Source organism: Cataglyphis hispanica, chromosome 6, assembly GCF_021464435.1.
Source record: "Cataglyphis hispanica isolate Lineage 1 chromosome 6, ULB_Chis1_1.0, whole genome shotgun sequence".
In the NCBI taxonomy this organism is placed as follows: domain Eukaryota; kingdom Metazoa; phylum Arthropoda; class Insecta; order Hymenoptera; family Formicidae; genus Cataglyphis; species Cataglyphis hispanica.
The window spans coordinates 4,060,376-4,086,531 of NC_065959.1; the positions used below are offsets into that span (position 1 = coordinate 4,060,376).

The following is a 26,156-nucleotide window of genomic DNA, read 5'->3' on the forward strand; positions in this document are numbered from 1 at the left end:
ACATTTTTCATTTAGTCGAATACTCTTAAATATCAAAGACCGTGCGTATATACAAAGAAAGAGGTAGGAAAGAACGCAATTCTCTACGACTGCTTGGTATCGCGTACCAATTCATGCTAGGACGTCCATTATCTGTACAAAGGTAAAAATGAGAACAGAGAGAAGAGGGACAAGAAGAACGCATAGAAAAGAACGAACGAGTAGAGCTGGAAGAAGGAGAGGAGGAGGAGAGGGGTGGGGGAGGGGGAGGCGCGAATTAATTAAGAGTTTGTGAGTTAGCAGTTGGCAAACAAGATGCGGCAGCCGCCGAGGTTCGAATATGCGGCCGCGCGAACCGGATGGAAAGAACGTCGGAAGAAAAATGGAGCTCGCAGAGTTGAAAATACAAGCCGCTCCGTCGCGAATCGTGACACACGCATATGATATACAAACGAAAACCGCCGTAGTGCGAGAGTGGGTGCATCTCTCCTGGCTGTCTCGGGGACGAGAGAACGGCGGAGAGAGGACCGCGAGACAGAGGAGGTTGAAGAATGTGCACTCAGCGTGATTGGTGCTGCGCGCCGGTGCATAGTGCCTCGGCTGTCGGCATGAAAACTCGAGAATTTTCCCAACTCTACTCATGTGCGCGTAGCCGAAGACGTGCTTATAAACCTGCCTTTCAGGATCTTAGCCACCGCGATCGATACTATCGGCTTTCTTACAGTAGATCTATCTATTCTTTTTTGCATACTTCACTCTTCCATTTCCGGTCTAGTTCAGCAAAAAATATATATAAATTTCAGAATAAACACCCTTATTGTATCAAGTACATCGAAATTTCTCTTTCATGCTTTTCTCGCACAAATATTTTATATATGTAGCTGAAAAAAAGACAAAATAGAAATTTTAGCACAACATATTAATAATATTGATTTATGAGAACATCTTGATTCGCACATGGATTTATCTCGAAAATTAATTTGGAAGATATATTGACAAAGGTTTTTAATTATTTCCTGGTACCTATTGCACGTTTTAATTCTTTTTGTAATGTCCAGTGTGTTATTTCGTTAAGCCGCTTTAAATGAAATCGTAAATCATACAGACGTCCGAATTTTGCTTGTCTTGTTAAATTTGTCGAACAGCGAAAACGAGAATTTGTATTGGGATTTTACAGAGAGATTTTCCAATATAACAAATAATAAAATCGGCGTGTTAAAAGTTATTGGTTTATTCGTGTAGATGTAAACAACAAAACGCTCACAAGTTATAATGTACATCGGAGTGATTAAAGTACGATTAATGTTTATCAAAGATTAATATTTATGGAAAGCTCAATTTCACCTCAGTTACCATTGCAGTCATTACAACGCCACACGTTGTCACAAAACATGCTGTTCAATTGTATATATTATTATTTTGAAAGTTATAAAAAAAGAAGAGGATAATTAATTATTATTATACTACTATACATTTTTTGTATGAATTGATATATACTTAATCTTTTTAAATATTGTTATTATATATTGAATTTCTCGCTAGTGCATTCATAGATAACTCTTTTATAAAGCAAGGTTACGAATATATGTATGTATGTAGATATACATACGTCCATAGCTTATATACGTCCATATAGAAGCTACATATACATATGCATCTAAAACTTTGTTTTACAAGAGATTCATCCATGAGTATTCTATATGTATAAACAGAAATTCACTAAGCCAAATCTGCAGTAGCGAGCACAACCAAGACCGAACCGGGCATAGTGATGCGAATCGTGCAAATTCGATCCTGCCAACAGCTTGGAGTGCACGCTGGACGCATAAACGATCAACACTGCTCTGGAATATTCATCCAAGTCCTAGCATCGGCAGTGACCGACGTGTCAGCGAAGTTAATCATGAGAGCAACGACGGATGCGCTATGTCGTCGTATAATTCCGAGCATGTCCCTCGGTGCAGAGAATCTTGCTCGATAACAGGCTTTCTTTTCAATCACGATAACGATTTAAATACTCTATAATTTAAATACTTTATAGACACGGTCGTGATTCTCTGCCTGCAAATTCAGAGTTTCGTAATTGTTGTTCACTGGAAACCATGTCTGATTGCTAGTGGAGAAGCCGCGCAGGTACTACTGTCCCATTGAAATGACGTTCTTTCTAAATCTCGCGATTTCAAATAATATAATTAAAAACGAGTTAAAGTCAGACTTAATTAAATAATTTAATACTGGTAAAAAATTATATATTAGATATAAATAATAAATTTTTAAATAATAAATTTTGTTTACATAAAAAGTATCATATTTTTTTCAGAAACGTAAACACGCTATAATAATTTGTCAATCACCTCTTTATTAATATTTCTCATTATTATTTAATATTTCTCATTATTTCTTATTATTAATATAAATAATACATATTTCTCTTTATTATTAAAAGAAACAATACATATTAAAAATAATTTAACACATTAAATATATTTTAATAAAAAATAATATAAATTTGATTTAATTATATGAATAATTTATTAAAATAAAAAAAAATAAATCAAAAAGTTTAACTTACATGCTTATGTAATTTTTTCAACAAGGAATATTTTTGTTCCGATATAATGATCATATGAAAAATAAAACATATACGGCTTGCGAATAAAATACTACGTTTATGGATTCTATATTAAATCTACTGTGTTATGAAACGATTTTATTCGAATTTATCTCTCTTGTGTTATGTAACAATTCTATTCGCATTCATCTCTATTTGTGATACCTGTTGGGTCCAGCAATGCATCCGATAGAAGCCTTGGTTTCCTCATACGTAAAATTCCTATCGAGCATACCGATCTCGTCGCTATTATAAATCATGCTTACGCCGGGTAAAACGGTTGCCAGCATGGAAAGTTGATCTACTCGTTTCTCACCGAATCTAGAAACCGCTCGATGATTATCATGATCACTCACCTCCCTCTTTGCGATATACGAATTATCAGGCAAATTGTTCATTCACGATCGATGCGCTTAAAGTCAGCTCGACTTATTGTTTAAATCAAGAATGAACATAAAATTGCACGGCATCAATATGAAAACCATTTACGCCGCGATTCAACCAGAAATTCAGCACATTCTTCATTTCTTGCTGCAATGCGGCGCTACGATAATTGAGATCCGCTTGAGGAATGTTGAATTGATGCAGATAATATTATTTGCTCCTTTCATTCCCAAGTAGAGCCTTGAACAACACTCAACTAGTTATTCGGTGGCTTTCTATCGTCGTTTATTATTTTTTTCGTCATATCAGACATGATACTCATAGGACTTGATGTGTTGGATTGCACTCTTCTTGAATCATTCGTGCGTTAAAATAAAAGTTGTGATTCGGTACGAAATCGATTACTTCAACAAGGATTACTTTCAGAGAAATTTTGCCTTTGCCACGAGCTTGTCAAAATCGATCAAGGTATCGTAATCTTTATCGATATCAGTATAATTAGACAAATTTTTGATAAGCTTATATATTAATTGATCAAGTGTTAAGCTTGTTATATTTAAATTGTAGGAAATGCTTTGAATGATAACGATAAATTTAATTAATTTTTTTTCAAAATGACGTTATTGAGATATTATATATATATAATTTCATATATTATTGTTTTATTATCTTGAAATATTACTGGTGATAATTATCGCGATTATATAAAAACATTTTTGTGTTATCGCCATTTTTGCACACAGTAACAATTAAAAAGTATAGATTACAGCATCAAAAATTGGAAAAAAAATTGATTAAAAAAAGTACTATATCCAACAAAAATAGAACTCAAAGAATAAACTTATACTTCAATTACAACAATCATTAAAATTAAAGAGAAAGAATTAAAAGTATAATAATTTTACTTTAATATGTGAAAATTTATATCTTATATTACATTGCACAATTATCTACTTTAGTTTCGATGAAATTTATTTCGTTGCATAAAAATACATATTTTGTATAAACACAGATGAATGAGCTTATTATTGATTTTACATAATGTTACAATAATTAATAATGAATTAAAATAAATAGTGTAATAATGTCTTAAAGAAATAAGAGATAAAATTTATTTCGAATATCTATTCTCTCAGATTAATACAGGTCAATTTGTTTGAAAACTTCTAGCTTTACTAGAGAGTTGTCCACGAGTATGAGATAAGCAGGGATATTTGCTAAACCAAATCTGCTGTGGTGAGCACGACGGAGGCCGAGCCAGGTACGGTAATGTAAGTCGTGTCAACGCGCGATCCTGCAACTAGCTTGGAGTGTACGCTGGGTGCATAGACGATCAATTGTTCTGGGATATTCATCCAAGTCCTGGCGTCGACGGTGACCGGTGTGTCGGCAAAGTTAACCATTAACGCTACGACGGATCCATTATGTCGTCGTACGACTCCTAGAATTTTCTCAGTTACCAATACGCTCTCCAGGGAGCCTTGCTCAATGACGGGCTTCTTTTTCAATTGCGTTAGGGACTTGAATACTTTGTAGTGAGATACGGTCGCAGTTTTTTGCGCCGCCAAATTGAGAGTTCTGTAATTGCTGTTCACGGGAAGCCATGTTTGATTGCTGGTGGAGAAACCGGCGCTCACGCTGTTGTCCCATTGGAAAGGCGTTCTTTCCGGATCTCGTGACTTCAGATGATACCTAAAAATGTAATAATGTTGAAATCGATTAAATTATTTAATGTTTTTATAAAAGATTATTTTTTATGTTTAACAAATATAGTTTAATAAAAATTTATATTAAATAATATAATATATTTTTTAGAAACGTAAATGAGATTTATTAAGAAATTCTAAATAATATTATTATTGTCAATTATCAAAATAGATAATACATATTTCAATACAAGCGTTTTAAATAGAAGAGTTAATTTAATAATTCCAAAATATTTAATAATCCCCACGTATATGACCAAATTTTAATATAATTAATTTAAATTAATTAAATTAGCTATTAATAACCTAATTTGTGCAAATCTCAATAAAAATTTAAATATACAATATATATAAAAATTAAGAACTTTAAATAATAATCCTTGCAATAGTACTTTTGATTTAATTAATCGATTCTCTATTATATCAAAATGATCATATTCAAAATGATTTTACATCTAAATATATGAATTGTAAATACAAGGATATATTTATGGATTCCATTTCAAATTTACTATGCATCATGTAATAGGATTCAGATACATCTTCGCTCATGTTAGTACCTGTCAGGTCCAGCATTGCATCCCGCGGGATCCTTGGTTTCCTCATACGTAAAATTCCTATCGAGCATGCCGATCTCATCGCCGTTGTAAACTACGCTTACGCCGGGTAAAACGGTCGCCAGCATGGAAAGTTGATCAGCCCGTATTTCACCGAATCTGGAAGCCGCGCGATGATTATCATGATTACCTACCACCCAGTTCGCGACATACGCCGGATTGTTAGGTATATTGTTCATCCAACGATCGATGAGGCGCTTAAAGTCAGCCGCGCTGGATTTGTTGTTTAAATCGGACATAAACATGAAGTTGAAGGGCACAGTCGAGCCCGATGTATAATACAATATGGTGAGATTAACATCCGTGTAGGCTTCTGTCAAGATCATCTTTGTGTCGGCATTCGGCGAGTGATTGTCCAAAACCTGTCTCCAGGACTTTAGAACTTCGTAAGTCTCGAGAAGATTCTTTGTATAAATATGATCCAAGCTGTCGTAGTCATCATTCGGTAATCCGGGTACGTTTGATCGGGGTTCATCCAGGAAACGAGCATCCTCGTACATGTGATTAATGGCATCGATGCGGAAACCTTCCACGCCGCGATTCATCCAGAACTTTAACACGTTTTTCATTTCTTCCTGCAACGCGGCGCTATGATAGTTGAGATCCGGCTGTCCGACGGCGAACTGATGCAGATAATATTGTTTTCGTAAACTGTTCCATTCCCAAGCAGAGCCTTGAAAGACGCTCAACCAGTTGTTCGGCGGATGTCTGATACCGTTTACTATTTTCGCGTCACGCCAGACATAATACTCATCGTAGGGCTTGATCCGTAGGATGCTCTTCTTGAACCATAAGTGTTCGTGAGAGCTGTGATTCGGCACGAAATCGAGAAGTACTTTCAGTCCAAGGGATTTTGCTTTCGCCACGAGTCTGTCAAAGTCGGCCAAGGTACCGTATTCTTCGTTAATATCAGTAAAATTGGCAATATCGTAACCAAAATCTAACTGCGGACTGGTGTAGATCGGTGATAGCCATAACGCGTCGGCACCGATATCCGCAATATGTTCCAATTTACTGGTGATGCCGTTTAAATCGCCTATGCCGTCTCCATTACTATCCTTGAAACTTCTTGGATAAATCTGATATATCAAACTGTTTTTGTACCAATCTTTACCCGGTTTTTGGATCGAGATCGAACCAGTCACAGCGATTAACGCTGCGATGAAAATGTACGAACGAAACATGGTGATCGTTTGTTTCGATGATTTACTCTACACGTTTATATATGTGAGACGAATTTGTAAAAAATTCACCACCATTACAACAACCTTGTCTATTATCGCTTATCACTTTTTGATAAATTTTTACAGTTAGTCTTATTCGAGTCTCATCTTATCGATTGATAACGAAACAAATTTTTTGTTTGATATCAATGTTATCAATGATATCAATGTTAAATAATATTATATAATGCTTTATTTTTATATAATAGCGTAATAATTGCAATAATTATTATAATTTAGGTGAGAGAGACAATTAAAGAGTATGTAAATTTTTAAATCGGGAACTATTACATACATTTGTATCAGAGACAAATGTTCAACAACTTGTTTATCTGTTATTCAAGATATGTAAAATTATTTCTTTTCCATGACGTTTATTTAATCTAAAAATAAAGATAAGTTGATACAAACAACATTTGCTCAAGTAATTATCGCTTGAAGAGTAGTTGAAGAGATAATCGATACATAACATATTTTTCATAAAACATTTCACATCTGCTGCACGATTCGTGATATGCCGTTGATAACACAATTTTGCATTTCAGATTTCAAAATAATCATACGCCACGAGATTTCACCAAAATCCCCGCGGCAAAACGTACTGACATGTGCATCGACATGCGCGAGAATCAATTTCTCTAGGTACTTTAGATGTTTGCGAGACCACACACAACCAAATGCATTATTATAACTCGTTCTTAGACAGGAAGAGATTTGCAGTTTCCTGCGAAAAGTGCCGACCTCGTAACACTGCGCGCCGGTTATAACGTCGACTTGCGGCGGGCGATAAGATTTTTCGACCCTCAACCGTTTGAAAAATGGCGGACATCCAGAAGCCGCACCATCTCGCGTGTGCAAGGCGTTTATGCGTGTTGGTCTCGTAACTGCTATCGCGTCCCATGCCTAATTATACAAGTGGCTCGCCACCCCTTGCATTTCTTACTTTCTTTTACGACACCGTCGCGGGGGTCAATTTAATCTTTGCACGGGCGTCGAGCTTTCTACCAAGAATAAATTTGCTATTACCGCGAAATATCGTGAGCATCGTTGCAAAAATTTTGTTTCCACGTCAAAGATCATTTTTCATTACTCGTACTACATATGTTGAGTATTCAAGAACGGTATGAAAATTGCGCTTCTACCTCTAAAATTCAATGGCGATATCCTTTGAAGTAAACTTCGTTTTCTAATATAATAAAGTGCCATCATTTTTCGAGTAAAGTTGTAATATAAAGGATGCGGTAAAAATCATACCAGCGATACAATCGACAAGAGAATAATTTCCGCGAAAAGAAAAAAAGAGAAATATATCGAGGTTGCGAAGTAATACTTTTTCGTATGTAAATCGATCGCGGTCTCGATCCATAAAATGATATTATTATTTATGACGGTCTTACAATATGCAGTTTTTTTCGCATTCTCATATCGCGAAAAGTACATCAAAATAGAAAGTTTCGACTTCTTTATTTAGAATGTGACACACATTGTTGCATACGAAACTCGAATGATCTTATGACTAAAGTTGCATAATAATTCTTGCTATGAATATATCTGCCATCTGCCTTTTTACATGTCTCTTTGGAAAATTGTCTGATAAATGGAAAAAGTCTTGATAGAAGCAGCCCTTTATATCTCTACTCTCCTTTGCTCTTATTCTCAGCTCTGTCGGATTCCTTGGAAACATTCACTTTGGAAAAGCGGCTTGCACTCTGCGATTCTTTGATATGTTCTATCGTAACGTTCGCGTTTGAAGTAAAATGCTAGTGTCAGATCTCAATGAAAAAAAAAAATGCTTATCTATCTTTTTGACGTAACATAAATATAATTTTATCTATCGATATCAGTGAAACAAAAGATGAAAAGTCATCATTGTATAAAAAAAGTTAAGAAAAGAGACTACTAAATGCTCGGTTCTAAGAATAAATATCTTATCCGCTCAACTATTTCTCTGCATTACGTAAACAGAGACCCTCTTATAGAGTCAATAATACGAGAAGGGAGAATATAAGCTTATCTACGGAATAAATCCGAGTAATCGAGATGCAATTTTACATAATCGCGTCTTGATGTTTTCAGAAAACCTGTATTTTATCCTAATCGTATAAAAATCGGATAACATTGCGACCGAATAAAAATATTAAAACAAAACAAAAAGTTATATATGAATGGAAAAAATAAAGTGACAACGTGTAAATTGACCGCGGATTAAAAGCACACGGACTTTAAAGAACACAGCCCACAAAAACGTTTTGCGTTTTGCGGAATAATTTACGGTTACGAATGCAGCGAGATGGTCGGAAAATATTACCGTCAGCAAAAATTCTCATACGGCTCACCGCGACTGTAAAGTTTTGTCGCCGAGTGTTATTTATACAGGTAATTTTCTTCATGGCTTATGGCCAACTTAATTCATTCATTATCCGGACGGACGATAAAGACTATTTTGCTGAGATGACGCATCATTCTTATTAATGGCGTTATTCCCACTGTTGATTGTCGCTGACTCTTGAATTTATCAAATTTTGTTTTTTGTCTCTCATGATATTATTTAACATTTCCGCCAGCAAATCCTGGTATATCTTAGAAAAATATATTGGCATATACTTTAATTTTATTCGATTAATCTTATTAAATTAATTATGCATAGAATACATTACGTTATTTTTAATAAAAACTAAAGTTACAAAGAAATAGAAATGTAGAGTCACATCAATATTCTATGCAATTTATTTTTTAATAAGATTTAGTTAGTATCATTTTGTGTTGCAAATAAATTTATTTTTTACAATGTAATAAATTTTTAATGGGAACAATATTAACACGCGCAGGTATTTTGGGCGACAATATATTGAAAAATATCCGAAATATTTCAAATTTATAAATATATTAATAATGCATTCCATGAAGAAAAATGCGCACAATTTTCGTTCACATTACAATCCAGAAATAAAGGCACATTACATGTGTATGTGTTAAAGGAATATATTAATAGAGTTTCATGATATAAATTATGAAACGCGTCAAGTACGAATTAATAGAAGGAAATCAGAACACGATCATTTGCTCCGATCTCAAAAATGCTGCCCACTCGCAATCACGTTCTCTCGTGACAAGAGCCAATTTCCGTCGCGCGCTGTTATCATCTAATTAAAGCGGGCTCGTGTTACCGGACGCGTGCTTGATTTTTCGCGTAGTTTTTGGACGCGGTGACATGGCTGTAAGTCAATTTTCGCCGCGGATAAGTTTTTCACGATCGCTTCGATAAACCAACGAATATAAGCGGGAGTTGTGCTTAACGAGGCTACCTTATGTCAGTTACCCTCGATGGGGCACGATGGGGTAAGCAAACAACCCTCCTCGCAGTTTACGGCAGTAATTAACTCCCAGATTATTAACCCTCGTTCGTGGCTGCGGCGTGTGCTACTCCAGGACTCCAGTTCCGACGGTCCTTCTCGCAACTCGACCGAGACCAACCGAGACAGGCTCCGTCCGGCTACATCGGCAAGTTTATCTCGTAAACTTTTGCAAAGAAATGTTTCTAGAAGTTGTTGAAAGTCCGAAGCGCGGAAGTCGTCGTATAATCATTCGACGTTGCGCGAGAAGAGGAAAAAAGAAGCGGGAAAAAATACCAGCGCACTGCAGGTAACAAATAACTCTTGTAATCTTGAAACTCTGGATTATATCGAGATACGCAGGCATCAATTGATAGAATCATATCTAGCGAAAAGTGTTTTCGTGTTATCATTAAAAGATCTTATCTAAAAGTATAACGTCTCGTTTCCGTTGACGATAGACGGCATCTGTTGCGTCTCTCAGACAATCGTCGACACGTAACACATTCTTCTAAAGTTTATGACATGATTCCTTCCATTTGCAGCGTGAACTTTCGCATCTAGTTTTCACCGAAGAATACTTCACCGTCCAACTTTGAATAAACTCGAAGTGAAACTAGCCGAACATTTTAGCATAATTTGAAAGAATATTTTCTCACGTGTCTCTTTTACGTTTTACTGACTTTTCAAAAAATAAATTTAAGGATAATTGCATTATTTTTGATAGATTTGACTGTATTAATTAAACGCATATTCTATTTTCGTAAAATAATATGTATAAATCTGTAAAATATAAACAAATTAATTAATAAATTTATTCGTGTGGAATTTTGATAATATACACATAGTATTTATCAAAGTAAGTATTATGGTCGCGTTACTCAATTAAATAAATGCACATTCTCTTTGAATAATAACGAGAATAAACAAAACTAACATTATTATCTTTTTTAAAATGTGCAAATTATAATTTCATACTAATTAATCAGAAGGTAATATAATATTCCATGAAATATGCCAAATACACTTTTATTTGACAAAAAAAAGTTGTACATTATTATTATTATTATTTAAAGAATTTTATTGCACAGTACAATTACAAAAATTGTTATTACTGAAATTACTGTTATTATAAATATATACATGTAAAAACATGTAAAACGCTTTTACAATCAGTGTTTAAACAGCTTTAATGCAAAGAAAAAAATTGTGCAATCTACTTTATGGTAACAATATTTAAAATCTCTTCAGCTAGATTTTATTTGTAATAACGCAACACATTATTTATTTATTTTAAGTTGTGATTATTTATATTGTTTACTGAAAATTAATCTACTAATTTTATATTTTGTACAAACATTAAAAAATATACAAAAATATACGCTATCGTATTTTTTTACTATTGTATTTTGAAAAAAATAGGTTTCGGAGTATCTTGAAGAATTGCAGAATTTAATTTCGTAATGTAATGCACATCGATATTATGACAGAGAGCTAACATTGAGCGCAAAGGGTTAAAAGAGATAGCGAGAGCTGAAAAGGGATATTTCTGATTTCCGCTCATGTCCGCTATAAAGCCAAACCGTGACTTTGCAATCGGCTCCCACTGTGTATACAACTATATAGATGTATATATACATAGCTCTCTCTCTCTCTCTCTCTCGTAGCTCTCTTTAAAACTTTGCGCAGACGGACGATATCTCGGTAGAAATGCACCGCGACCGTAATTCAAAGCCCGCGGATCAAGTTCGCAAGGGAGAAGGGTGAAAGGGGGTGGGAAAAGGATCTTTCATTCGTTCCTGTTCTTTTTTTATAATTATGCGAACACAAAGAGTGTAGACTGGTCGTCGTCTCTTTCCGGCCGTGAAATCCGGGATGACTCCTTGGTCGGTCGCCGACCTTCCTTTCGGAAACTTTGCCGAGTCTCGATATAAACGACTCCGCGAAGCGCCGTCTGGCACCTCATTACACGACTATTGCACGCGGTCGCCTCGCTGCAAAAGGAAAGCTGGAAACTCGCGCGAAAATGGAGAGGTGAGACGACAGACGGGATAGGCCGCGAAAAGGTTCTTCGAATCGCGCTGCAAAGAAACTTCCGACGAACGGACGGAAAATGATTTCGCGAAACTAAGGTAATACGCGTCGAATTGTAATTTTAAGATAACACTCATCGCGCATAAAGTGCGGAGTTTGAGGGAAAAGGAAAAGAATGATAAAAGGAAAGTCCGCGGAATATTTTCAAGTAGAAAGACACTCTGTTGTCGACAAATTTACGGAAGTAACAGGTAGATGAGCTGAATATGGAGAACAAACAAATTTTGCAGGCAGACAAATAACGCAGGCATTATAAATATAAATCAATATAATTTTATTTGTACTAATTTTTAATAATATTTAATTAATTTTACTGATTATTCCGGACTTGCGTAAAATTTTATAAAAACAGCGATTAAAAAATGATTTTGCTTGATGAATTTTTTAAGTTTTTATTTGCTTTTTTTGCTGCACAAATCTTTTATTTATTACATTTTACCACTTTATATAATGATAGAATTCAGATTTATATCAAATTTTCTTTGTATTCCTACGAATATTTAATTGACGATTATAAATGAGAAAATGCTCTATAAAGTTTCGATCGACTATCAGCTTACTTTGCCAAATAATTGAAAATATTCGATTAATCAGTATAATGAGAATTTCATCAACGTTTCATGAAGTTTATTTCAAGTTACATAGAACACGATACTTTAACCCTCATTAGCAGTGCACGCTTTAGATTATCGCGTGCTTTGCTCGCGGTAGTTACGGCTAACGACACTGCGCAAGAGAGGGTCACTTCGGCGATGGATTTCTCCCGTCCGATAACGATGAACGGAGAGAAAAAACACCTCCCCCCCCACACATATATATATATATATATATATATATATATATATATATATATGTATACACATCTCTAAAATAGAACCTTGAATGGCCGTATATTTATACGTCCGGGGTAATGGGAAAGGTGCCTTTTATTGCGATGATACGTAAGAGAGTCTTAGATCCGTGGATAAGATCACCAAGTTTCATTCCCTCCAAGAGTCGAAACGGACGATCGCAACGAAAAAGTGTTTTAAGTCTCGATACTTTGATGTGTCTGCACTTGGTCCAGGAAGACGAACGACGACGTATGAAAGGAGGGAGGGTAAGAGCGCGAGATGCGCGATATTTATGAGCCGCTGGCGAAAAATATTTCGCCCCCCGAGAAATCGGGCACGCACGCGATCCATTCACACCGACTCGCTTATCCTGCGCATGCAGGGAAACGACGAAAATTTCGCGGGAAAAGAATAGTCGCACGCGCTATTTTCAGTGAGAAGAGACGAGTTCCGGATGCGCGCCTAGAAGCAAGCGTTATTACATCAATCCGAGCGTTTCATTACGCGCGTCGCGTTGCCGTGTAAGGATTGACGGGATGAATAAACTGCTCTCGAGAGGTGGTAGCTTGCGCGATATTCCGCGCGATGCAGCTACGTACAGACGATAAAATACCCGGTCGGACGCGCTCGGAAAGCTAAAGGAAAAATATTTCTCTTGTATTACCGTTGGTTTTTTAAGGCGAGACGCGGGATCGTAAAAGACAACTTCGTGCATCGATACAATTAAAGAGAGAGAAATGTTATCTTTTTTATTATATTAGCGACGCGCATTTTCATTACCGCGAATACTCGAGATGTAGAGGATTTTATTGGCTACCTATCATCTTCGCGATCAATATTACTATCGATAAATTTGATCTTTTTGTACTGAAGTTTGTATTTGCTAGGGAAGCTTTTACATGAATCGATAAACTGCTATTTATCGCGATCTCCAAGGAGTAATGGTAACCTTAGTGGTACATATCTAATTTATTAAAGAGAAGCTTTCTCCCCACGTAGATGTTCATTATTTAAAGAGTAAAACATTGAAATACAACAAACGATATATCCGTGAATATCTATTTTAGGGATAATCATGTTTCTCACCATGCACTTTCGTATCAAATATGATTTGCCTTTAGCAGAGTGTCTCATCAAGCATGAGCAATTAAAATAATTAGGAGGAATAATCTCGAGCGAAATATCGTGTTGCCGTACCCAAATGCTAAAACGTGCGAGACGAACGAACTTGGACGGTCATAATTAAAACGCACGGCAGCAATACAGGCCGCTCGTTTTAATTCTACGCGCGTACTTAGCGCGTTGCACGCACTTTTAGCACTCGGCAAATGCGTCAATAGCGACTCGCAATCGCAACGAAACTTGTTAGTGACCTGTTTTTTTCCATCCGCGTAAACTTTCTTATAATCTTTAGAACGTGCACGATTTTTAATTAAAAAGTTATGCTCGAATAATGTTCGGTGATTTTATTTTGTAATAAAAACGAGAATATTTATCGTGATTTTATCAAACAAACTGATAATTTTAATTTAGAGAAATGATAACGAATGAAATCGATCCGCAATTAAATATATTTATTTTTGAATCGTGAAAAGTTTATAGGCATTATTTGATTAACACATACACTGCGATTTAAAAGATCGATATAAAACACTGAATATTAAATCTTATAGTAAACATGTTATCTCGTTATCTCAATATCCCAGATATAATTTATCTCGATATCCCGATGTGCAATTTAAGAAAAAGAAACGACGTAAAAATCTGACAGGTTACGAATGATCATGCCACGTCTCTACAAGCACATGTTCGGCGACGTAGAGAAATAATTCATCAGTCGCAGCGCGAAACAGCGTGATAAATTGAATTCGGCAGTCGAGTGCATTTAATCGCGTGTCCGTCGATTGACCATCGTCGCTCAAGGGAGAAGAAATAAGCTCCGTAAACACGGAGATAGGCGGGGAGCCGGTATATATACGACACTTTAAATATACGCCGACAGTCGGCCACGCCGCTAATCGTAACGAGCGTGCATTGTGCAAATTGGAGGATCCTTAATGGGTGGCGCAATTAGCGATACCGACGGCATGTGACGCACGCACAGGCCGGGTTTAGTCGGGTCGCAGTCTAGCTGCACATACACACGCACGCAGAGAGATGGGTACGTGACGACCGTACGTGGCGGGGCGATCGCCGGGGATGGGTGAAAAAACCAATGATCGATGTATCGAAAATGTTTGCCCGTAACGGGCGAACCGGGCGCGGATGGTCGGAACCGATACGCTTATGCGCCGACAGAAGCGTTCCCCAATCTGTGTCATCATCGATCGTGGCCTCCCGGTCTCGTTCGCGTGGATGCGCCGATAATTACGCGGATGTGATTCAAATAACCGAGATGATTGGCGAGAGGAAGGATATGTGCAGCGCGCCGTTACTTTTGCTGATCGGCACCGATCGGCGTTTCCAAGTACATATCGGCATCGGGAAACGAGTTTCCACGAGCGCACCAGGGTATATGCACACGATCAGATCATTACGTGTCCGAGCCTCCGCGTCCAACCTTAAGAGGATTATTTCTATTGATCCGAATATGAATAATGATGAATTCTCAAATCACCGCTCCGCGGTGGTCCCGCCGCGAATTTATGCCTCGCTATCGAAAGACGCGTATAATACCTGATTAGTAATTAATTCTGCTTATATTACAATCGGTATCACATTATTGTGACAATTTACTAAATCTCGATGCAAGGCCATTGTTCTCGTACACACTGTCGGAATGTAAAAAATATTATTGTATTAATGAGAGCTTAAAATTATAATTAGATTTGGAAAAAAAACTATACTTTTATATAAAAGTTTGTAATCAAATTACTACAGTTAATCTACAAATTAATTCCGTAAAAGTGTGGCTGAGAGACATGATATTTGTTATTTTATTATCAAGTATTCTTTATCGACAACAGCACACCCGTTGCTATCTACAAATCGAATAATCTCCGTACACAGTCATTAATGCCGGATATTAAGCTTCTTTATCAAACACGCACTGGTATTACGCGCTTATTCGCTTAGATTAAATAATCATAACTGCAATCAAAATTTCATTCACAACTTTTGAAAATGAAAATCTCGCAATTTGAACAATTGTGGTACGAGAATAATATTTATCTCTATCATATTGGTTTATTATTTAATATTAATATAAAGAAGTTTTTAAAACATAAATTATCAACAAGATCAATTTTATATAACTTTATATAACTTTTATATAACTTTCGAAAATGAAAATCTCGTCGCAATTTGAACAATTGTGGTACGAGGATAATATTTATCTCTATCATATTGGTTTATTATTTAATATTAATATAAAGAAGTTTTTAAAGCATAAATTATCAACAAGATCAATTTTATATTATTGATGTATTATTTATATTAATATAATTTAATATTTTCTATATTCCATAGAGATCTTGTATTGTTTAATCAATACCTATTAAACATATAATGTTGACAGCGAACGAGACCGAGACACATTTTTTATTTAAGTTATAGAATTTTTTTTTTAATCTTTATTCTATTATCATGTGATATTTTATCTTTTTTTATATAGTTTGGATTTATATATTATAAATTTGGTTTATCAGCGCCAGATGTATATATTATATAAACATGATAATGCAAACTGCATATCCACTGGTATCGAATGGCTCACATTCCATTAATACGCAAGCATTCAGGTGGTTCCAGTACATACACATTATTAGAGAAGCATGTCGGTCTACAAGCGCAAAGCATATAGGCATATTGCGTTATTGTCAGGCATACGTAAACATGTTGTCGAATTATTAACGTTTAATTGAAGTTCTGCAAGAACAAGACGGTACTCTACTTGTAATTTTAGTACATTGTATAAATTAGAAATACATTCCAATAGATAAGAACAGAATAAAATAAAATGCGAATAAATTAAAACTATAAAATTTAAACATTAATTACAAAGTAAATGCAAATGGAAATAATATAAATTGTAAAATTAGATAAAATTTTAAATAGTACAAATATAAGCTTTCAAATAACTGCTGTTGATAAAATATTCCAACATCGGGAACAAATACATCTCGACTTAAACTAATGACATGTTGGGGAACTGATAACTGAAAATTGCTATAATTAACAACCGAGATGACTTAACCGGATATTACCCCAAGAAAACGGCAAGAAGTTCTCTTAAGAGTTAATCTCTTTAAGATTGATTGGATGGAAAGAATTCCTTTCTCGCAGGATAAGAATAAAACGATCATGAACATTAAGAGCTCATTCAACTTTTAAATTCAACTTATATTGAATGCTACTTATTAAGCTCTGATTGTGAAAGAGAATGTTATAAGTGCAAGCTTCTCTATGATCGATTGCCAATATATATGAAAATTTTAAATTTATTATCGCATACGTAATAAATATGCACGTGAAGTATTCATTCTATATACAGATAAAAAATGCATATTTTTATAAATAAATATATAGTTGCAACCACAACTTTTTTTTACTTATACAGATACATAAATAATTACAATATTTCATATTTTATTTGAAAATATAATGAATACTTTATATAAAATTTTACCCTGTTTTAATGTAATTTCTAATGTTTATGTGACTTTTATATTTAATTGCATTTAGTGAAGAGAGTAATAATTATTATGAAATATACAGGTGCATTATGATAAGAACAAAATTCGTTTTCCCACCTTATCTCGCGGTAATTAACGTGTACCGCAGCGGTGGCTTCTTGTCGAAAAGAAAACGCAATTTTAAATAGCTCTTATAGCTGGTAAGATGCACGAGTTAAAATCTGATTACACTTCTTCTGCTTGGCGAAACTTAAAGTGATGTCGAGTTAAATTACTGCTTAGACGGTGCTTAAAGTATAGCCTATAATCTGATCGACCGTCTCTTTACACTGAGACTTTTAGTAGTAAAGTGGTTTTAATTAGACTTTATAAGAAAGAAGCGTAATATGTACTTTTTGCATTTTATGATTGCAAAATAAATAACAAAATGTACTTATTTCTTATCGATATGTTATTCAATAAATAAATAATGTGTGGATAGTAAAATGTGTGAATGTATATACTTATATACACACACACACACACACACACACACACACACATATATATATATATATATATACATACATATTATAGCTATATTTATAATTGAAATCTCACTGCTTAGCAATGATAATATAATCTATTAATTCTATTTTGAAAGAGTATATTAAAATATATTTTTAATAACATCACAATAAAAATTCCACAATAAAAATTGCGTCTGCTTTAAAGCAGATTCGTGTGACGACTAATGGAATAGCTATAAACTTGTTATTATTACCGCAAATGAAAAGGATACTTAAAAATAATGCGATTATCGTATGAATAAAAAAAAGAAAAGAACACGCACGCGAAACAGTATTATAGAATACGGTTCGCAAATCGAGATAAAAAGGCGATCTGGTATGCGCGAACGTTTGCATTTCCCCGCTTGAATAAAGAATTGATAATACGGCGTAATCTCACTTTAGCGCATTATATGCAAAAAGAAAGGTAAAAATCGCGAAAATGCTGACATCCGTTTCGTTTCGTATGTATCGTTTCTGCGGGATTTTATCCGCATGCGGGGATTACTTTCAGCAGACTGTAAGCTCCAAGTAATACCCAGAAATTGCATTATTTAAATGCCAGAATTGCATGATTTAAACCTGCAACCACCAAATAATTTCTATAAGAACGCGTTGCAATCTCTCCGACGTGTAACGAAGTGAGAGGTAAAAATCTAATCTCTCTAATATCGCGAGCAAAATATCTTCAATCTTTTTCCCGTGTGTTAGCGTAGTGAGAGTTAGTGGTGAAATCTCTGTGTATTCGGGCACAACAGATTGCGGTAAATAAAAACGTTCATGCGGAAAACGCGCGGAAATGTCATAACAGTTTTTCCTTATTTCGATAAACCGCTTTACGTGATAATATGAAGAAAGTGTAATTTCATCCTCCTTTGATAAATCGCACTTATCAGTTTTTAAGAAATACTCTGTATGTGTACAGTATACAGGCGCGTACGAGAGAGGTCAGAGGTATTTAATACATACATCTACGCATACACTCTACATTACATATTCAAAGTTTAAATTATTCGCATATTTTCCATTTATGTGTGCACTCAACAGCCACGCTATCCGCGATGCAACAATCGTTACTTTACTCAACCGCATCGTTAATGCAACGCGGAAGTTACGAGGGAAAATATTGTACGCGCGCACGGTTCAGCAAAAAATCTAATTGATTGATAAAAAAAGAGAACTTTTTTTTAACATTATTATTTTAATTTTTTTTTCAAAAAATGATCGATAATTATTCGATATGTAATGTAGGCAATAATTTATATCCTGAGAAAAATATTTAATATAATAATATGCTAAAAACACTGAAGTATTTGCGGCTTAATGTCATCAATAATTTTGGATTATAGTAGTTAGGTGTTTATGGAGTTACTTTAGGTAGTTTACGCTACCAGCTATAATTCATAGAAGCGCACGCTTATACGTTGGGAAATTCTCGGTATTATCATTTTCGCGAATTAACTTGGAAGTGATTTATATTATATAGAGTCCTCTCCCCTCCTCCTACCTCACACACATTCCAATTGAAAAATACTTTAAGAAAACATTTCTTATTACATATATTTGTTGATATCCATGATTGATATCCATAATTTCAATGTTTAATTTTTTGCGAAAGAAAAAATTAATTACAAGTTTCAATAAGAAATATAAACCATCCTGAATCATGAATTTAATTACACACAACTAAGTACTTACTCAGCGTGTATATGTCTATATAATCTAAACATAAAATTTTACTAATAATAATAATAGGATTAGAATATTACACACTCGCTGCATGAGATCATTCAATTTGAGAGAACCCTTTTGCGGGTTACCGGAGTGTTATTGTATAACTACTATCAATATGTGGCATCTCACAGAGAATCAGTTCCAGTGGATTCAAGAGACGAAGTATATGCAGAACCGAACATAAAAGGTTTCCAAGAGATAGCGAACAAAATTAAAAGAGTTTGCTCGTCGAATCCGCATGCGACGAAGCCTCGCTTTTCCACTAGATACAATCTGCTAGATAATAACGTTAAAAAGATTTCAACAAGTTATCCCGAGCTATTTTCTCAATTTTCTTCATTTTTAACGTTAATACAATCTTTCGGAAGATTTTAAATAATTGATTCTTAAAGTTTTATAAAATTTGCACAATTATATAAACATTTGTGTATTAAACATATAAATTTGAAACATACATACGATATGTGTAAAAAAAATTTTTAATATTTACATTATGTTTCTAATGAAATGATATTTTCGCACATCATAATCGATCATCTATCGATTATGCCTAAAAACAGACTCAGTCATCAGAAACGAAAACGCATTGCAATTGTATTGCTACACAATATCAAGTGTGCCTTACAATGCAATCTAAAGTGTCAGGATTTGGTGAATTGTTTTAGAGCCAGTACCAATACACAATCTGTAATTAGTGGGAAACGAACATCAGCTTTAACGGGACTATTGTTCGTTGGCTAAAGTGACGTTGAGATGTAACAATAGCGCGCATCGTGTACGCGTCGTGCGCAAAGTGCACACGTACAATGACTAAAAGAGGCACAATCAACGCGGCAACACAAGCACAATACGTAAGTTACAATGCTAAGATTGATTCGTCAATATTCGACACGTCATGCGCAATGAAATTATGTGCAGAGAGTATTGCGACATTTGTCTCTCTCATATTCCAGAACGTCAATAGAAACTCGATAGTATTTCTAATTGTAAGTTAAGTTCTGCATTTTTATTCGATTTTTCTTTCACTTGAATAATTAAACTGTGCATATGTGCGTTTTTCCGCGAGATATTTTTTGCGAAAAATTTTATCAAATCCCGATAAAAATCTAAAATATCGTTATCCTCGTGTGCGGATCGATCGCGATTTACCGCAGCATTTCGAGAATCACTCTCTGATGTAGCACTTGCGGAAATGAATCAGGGCATTGATTAAAGGACAGAATCGCGTAATGAATTTATTTAATCATTTAATTTAGCGACACAGTTTTAAACATTCGTTAATGTTTATTCAGTATCGTGTGAGTATTAAACTCCATTGTTCCTTTTATTGAGAAAGTCACTTTTTTGTCAAACTTATCTTCATACAACATTAATTTTTATATATATATATATATATTTTATACATATATTTATATTAATTTTTATATAATTTGTATATATGTGTATAGTGGAGTTGTACGCATTTCTAAATTGATCAGGATGTATCTAAAAAATCCTTAATCGTAAATTTTAAATCTCTCTTTAAAATTTAGCATATTTTCTAAAGTCTAGATTTAAAAAATATTATATGTATGATACATCATAAATAAAAATACAGAAACTTATCATATTAATTTAAACGATATTTTAAAAATAGCTTATTCTGAAGCTGATTTTACTTATAATTATACTTGAAATAAGCATACTTCAGATTGAAAATGCTATTCGAATTGTTATCTGTACAAAATACTATTTAAAGAAACTCTTAATCGATTTGTTTATAATAAACACATTATAAACTCTCTTTCCGTTTTAAAACGTGCAGAGAATCGATAAGAAAGAGGAGAGAGAGAGAGACAGAGAGAGAGAGTGTGTGTACGTTCAGAAAGTTCACGTCAATAGCAATAGATAAGATTCAATTGTCGGATGCGAGAAAGACGAGAGTTGGTCCACGAATTCTATATTTCCAATAAAAGCTGTTGAGTTTAAAACATAGTAGTAATAAACTCTTTCTTCCATACAATCTGTTATTTTATCAGTTCTCTGTTCTAAAAGAATGTAGAAAATAATAAAAAAGAAACAAGATGAAATAACAGAAAATTGACGTAACAACATAAATTGTTTAACACTATGTTGTAGAATTGCCAGCCGTGAAGTTTAACTCTAGCAGGATGTAGTTGTAGATTTTACGAGGTTTTTGATATATTAACCTGCGACAAACTTTAAAATGATCGTTTTCTAGACAGAAAAGAATCTTTTTTTTATAACATAATTTTCCAAATACTTTTTCAGATTATATTATTACTTTATAAATCAAATTTATAAAGTAATAATTAACGATTAATGTATGTATACCAACGTGATAATATTTTAATATTTTGATATATACAATATTTCCATCAAATTGTCCGTTACATCTTGGCACAAAAATAATGACAATGTGTGTTCAGCCTAATAATATGTCAGGCAAAATTAAAATTCAATCTTTTTGAATACAAGTATCATTACATATATATGTAGTTTAATGATACAAGTATCATTAAACCACATATATGTGTAATAAAACATAAACGATATTCTCTCTAACAGAAATGACCAGATCAAATATTTAATTGAAAATCAGCTTATCGCTTTGTAATTGTATTTCCTGTATGATAAGCCTGCTTTTTTTAAATAGAATTAAATATAAAGTAATATAGATATTACGAAATAAAATTTATTAAAAAATGTAAAAATACAAAATAATAATTCTAGCAGATGCATCTTTTTTAAGTAATTTCTCCTTCTGTTATCGAAATTCTCATTAAATTAAACATTTTTAGAATTGCATTCTGAAATAAAAATTTCTATTTTTTCCACATTTTATACAATTTTTTCTTTTTTTTTTGCACATTTTATACGATTTTTATTAACGTTTTATGGAATTAAGACAGCGTTTAATCATCAGCAAAAAATTTTATTTTTGAATAATTTACATAGAGCTTAAAAAAGAGAGTCGTATTCCAGAAATAATCCTTTCGACAGGAATTTAGATGGTATGATAATACGTGGCATCGATGGGAGCTTTAATCTTTCGAAAGTACACGATGCATCTCTGTCGGCATCATATCCGTCGCATTGTTACGACGCCCGCGCGTGCTTCTCCGCGCTAGAATTAATTAATTAATCGACCCGCCGGACCACGTCTCCCGCCGGGGAAGGTGTTCTACCCACAATTTCCCGACTTCGCCACTTTCCAGCGCACCGCGGCACGTATAAATCATAGAGCGCGCACCCCGCGTCGTGACTCGCATATAAATCAAACCTAACGGCGAACGTCGGGAACGTCGGGTACGCACTCTTCGTCGTCGCGGCGGGTGCGTATCTCCGCGACGTCGTTCACGTAGAGCCACGGCGGCCGTGGAAATTTGCATTTTCCGCGAGAAACATATGGCATTGATAGCGGATTGTATTTTTACTCGCTGTCGCAGAAGTGTGTGTTTACACGGTCCGCGCGATAATTTATTTTGTCCATACCGGGAAGTATTACGTATAGAGATGTGAATAGAAAAAAAATAACAAAATATTTTTTTACAAAATACGAATGTTTTTTTGTAGAAAAAAAAAAACAAGCCTTGTTTCTTTTAAATATTGATTTTTTCTTAGATATTTAATATCTTTATATCGATTATTGTAAGTTGATTTTTTATAATTTGTGATTTTTTTCGATTTGAACTAACCACAACTATTTTAAATGTAATGTGCCGCAAAAGGTTTGTTAATTTACATTACTTTCAAAAATAGATAAATTAAAATTATAAGAACTTTAGTTTTTTTTCTTATAATAATAAACAAATATAAAAAATAATATTATATTTAAAAATAATAAAAAAAAACAAATTTTTTTTTTTAACGTTTACTTGCTGTTAGAAAAAAGCGGGTTTTTTTTATATCTCTAGTTATTAGTTACGTGACAAGAAGGTGAACGCGATTCCAGACTTTGTACAGCTGATGTAGCCCGATGCGCATTATCGACCAGTTCATCCGTAGTACAAATTAGCAGTACCGTATTTCTAAACGGATCAATTTACTTATTACGCGAAAGAATTTCCGATAATTCAATAATAAATAATATAAAATATTTGAAATCCTTGAAACTTGATTAATCCTAATATTATATTTTATTCCATAAAACTAAAGTTCAATTTTTGATTATTTATATATATTTTATAAAAAAGAAGAAAATTTTAGAAATGCTGATGTATATATTTCGAGATTGCTCTTAAGTATGTAGATGAAAAAATGTATTGAAAACAATGAATTAAAATTATTTTATAAAAGCGCACACACACACATAAAATCACGGGTAGTTGTAATTCTATTTATTCTGGCATTCACGCTTATTTCGTTTTGCATCGGTTTCACATATTTATTTCGAAATACGTTTTATCGCTCAAGGAAGCTGTATGCTGCACACCAAATAAATAATAACGCGAAATACACCCGTCCCCCAGGGGATTAACCAATCTGCTCCCCGTTTGAAATTACAAACCCCGAGTGAGTTACGGCACAAGGAAAAAAAGCCAATTCCAATATACGAATTTCCAATTCCCAAGGAAACCAAAATATCGTTGAATCTACCTCTTACATTTTAGTTTCTGACATTCGTTAATAAGAAGTGCGAAATATGAGCCATGTAATCGTACACGAGTTACTGAGATTAACTATAAACCGTCTTCATTGCATAATAGATTACTAGCATAATGTCTGTAATGTTTACGAAGATAAGTATAATATATGGGAACTATTCTCGGAGACAATGTGGATAAATTTAAGGTAGTAAAATTAAAATAAAACTTCTTTGAAACAAGATAAGCATTTAAAAAAGAAAATGACATTTTTATTACTTTTTATTTTATTTTTGATTATATCGTTTCGATGGTAAATTCAACAAGTTGAAAAATTTGCAAGAGAGAAAGTAGATAAGTTTCTCGGAACCTCCTTCAAGTGAAATTATTTAAAACTTGGAAGATAAGAGAAGAAAATGAGTGGTTTCACATTATCTTTAGAGTAAAGTCGATATGTTGAGCATTATTATCGTAAATATGATTTTAAAAAAATGCTGATTGAGAAGCTTTTATTTATCATTTTGCGATGATTAATAACAAGGGAATTGAAGTGTTGAACACTTTGAAATTAGTTTATTAAAACTTTATCATTGGGAAACTCGCCAGCGTCTAAAGTACATGTCTCGTGTAATAATAGCAGAAATTATTACCGGTAATATTCTCGAACGCTTTCACAAGTGCACAAGAAATGTACATCGTTAATAAACTCTAATCGCCTAGATACCTATGATCTTATTTGAAATACAGGCCAATTGTATTCCTGATACAGAGTATTATTAAAATTTATTGATAAAGAAATAATAGACGAGATGATATATTCACAAAAGAAAAATTTTTCAATTTTCTTATAATATATAAATACGCATTTAAAAATGTAATGTATAAATTACGTGGAATATCTTGATTATCGATTTTTGAAATTGAAAATTAAATTACTGCCATGATACATAAAGCATAAATATCAAATTATAATCTTCTCGCCATTTTATTCAACTTCCACGTGAAAGTGCATTTTATTCGCGAAAAAATATTTTCTAGATTTAAAAGCTACACACACAATCTGAAATATAAAGCGTTTGAAAAACAACGGAATAGAGAAACAACGTAGATTTTCACTTCAACGAGGCGTCAGGAGCACGCCAGCAAAGGGGAAAGTAATTAATCCTTGTCCTGCCATTTAACAGATACTCGCATCGAAAAGGTCGCAACGAAAATGAAAATCCAGCCGCCTCGGTGCTGAACGGCAGCAAATTGAGTCGAAGTTTGATTATCTCTCTCTTTTTTTTTTGCTCGCCCAGGCGTCCATTTGTTTGTTTGCAAGAGACGGACGAGCACTTCGACCGGTTCGAAATACGGGAACCTCACTTGATGATACTCCACGCTGACGATATTGGCGGGAAAAAAATAAACCAGTATCAGTTGTCGCGAAAAGTCTCATCCATTTCAGATTTAGGTTACGATAAATGCAGCCCGGACTGCGCTCTCTGCCCTGTCTGCCACTGTCGGTTGTTTCCTGCTTCAGTAGTTATCTCGACGACAAGCCATCCCGCGTCAAGCGCTCTGGTGGAAGCTCTTTTAGAAAAACGCTCGCTCAAGGCCGAGTGCTTGGCCTACGGTAATACGGCACCGCGGGTGGCTGGCCTTTAAACTCTCCCTCCCGGAACAGGAGCCACACAGAAAAATCCGTGAACCGTGTGACAGGGCCGCTTTTAACATGCACACGTTTTAAGCGTGTGTCTGCCGCGTGAAACGGCCGATTTCTCTCGCGATAACATGTTTTCATCTTCATGTTTCATCAACGTTGAGCTATGCCGTAAAACGCCGTAGAGATTACCGCTTTTCTACTGCAAATTTTCAAGCGACATCGTCGTGTCT

The 26,156-nt window shown here is 34.3% G+C and overlaps 2 protein-coding genes and 1 pseudogene across 4 annotated transcripts in view; 1 reads left to right on the top strand and 2 right to left on the bottom strand.

Annotated features, from left to right (window-relative positions):
• LOC126850225 (protein artichoke-like) overlaps positions 1–26,156 on the top strand; it is a 79,247-nt gene that overhangs the window by 33,786 nt on the left and 19,305 nt on the right. The window contains exons 1-2 of one of the 3 annotated variants that reach the window (XM_050592977.1): positions 9,335–9,859; positions 9,950–10,162. The exons of 1 other annotated variant lie outside the window; for it this stretch is intronic. The gene's annotated coding sequence lies outside the window, so the exon portion shown is untranslated. Of the gene's footprint in view, positions 1–9,334; positions 10,163–26,156 lie in introns of those variants that run through there. One more of the 3 variants, XM_050592976.1, reaches the window with a different exon arrangement.
• On the bottom strand, positions 1,699–3,578 carry LOC126850579 (alpha-glucosidase-like; annotated as a pseudogene).
• On the bottom strand, positions 4,064–6,509 carry LOC126850272 (alpha-glucosidase-like). Its single transcript, XM_050593096.1, has 2 exons — positions 5,241–6,509; positions 4,064–4,666 (listed from the first exon to the last, which is right to left on the bottom strand). The coding sequence occupies exons 1-2, from the start codon at positions 6,479–6,481 to the stop codon at positions 4,192–4,194; spliced, it is 1,716 nt and encodes a 571-aa protein (XP_050449053.1). The 5' UTR covers positions 6,482–6,509; the 3' UTR covers positions 4,064–4,191.

Excerpts from the sequence above, each read along its gene's own strand:
- LOC126850272 (XM_050593096.1), bottom strand. The coding sequence starts at position 6,481 with ATGTTTCGTTCGTACATTTTCATCGCAGCGTTAATCGCTGTGACTGGT. Across the intron at positions 4,667-5,240 it reads TGCAATGCTGGACCTGACAG|GTATCATCTGAAGTCACGAG; the intron begins GTACTAACATGA and ends TTACATTTTTAG.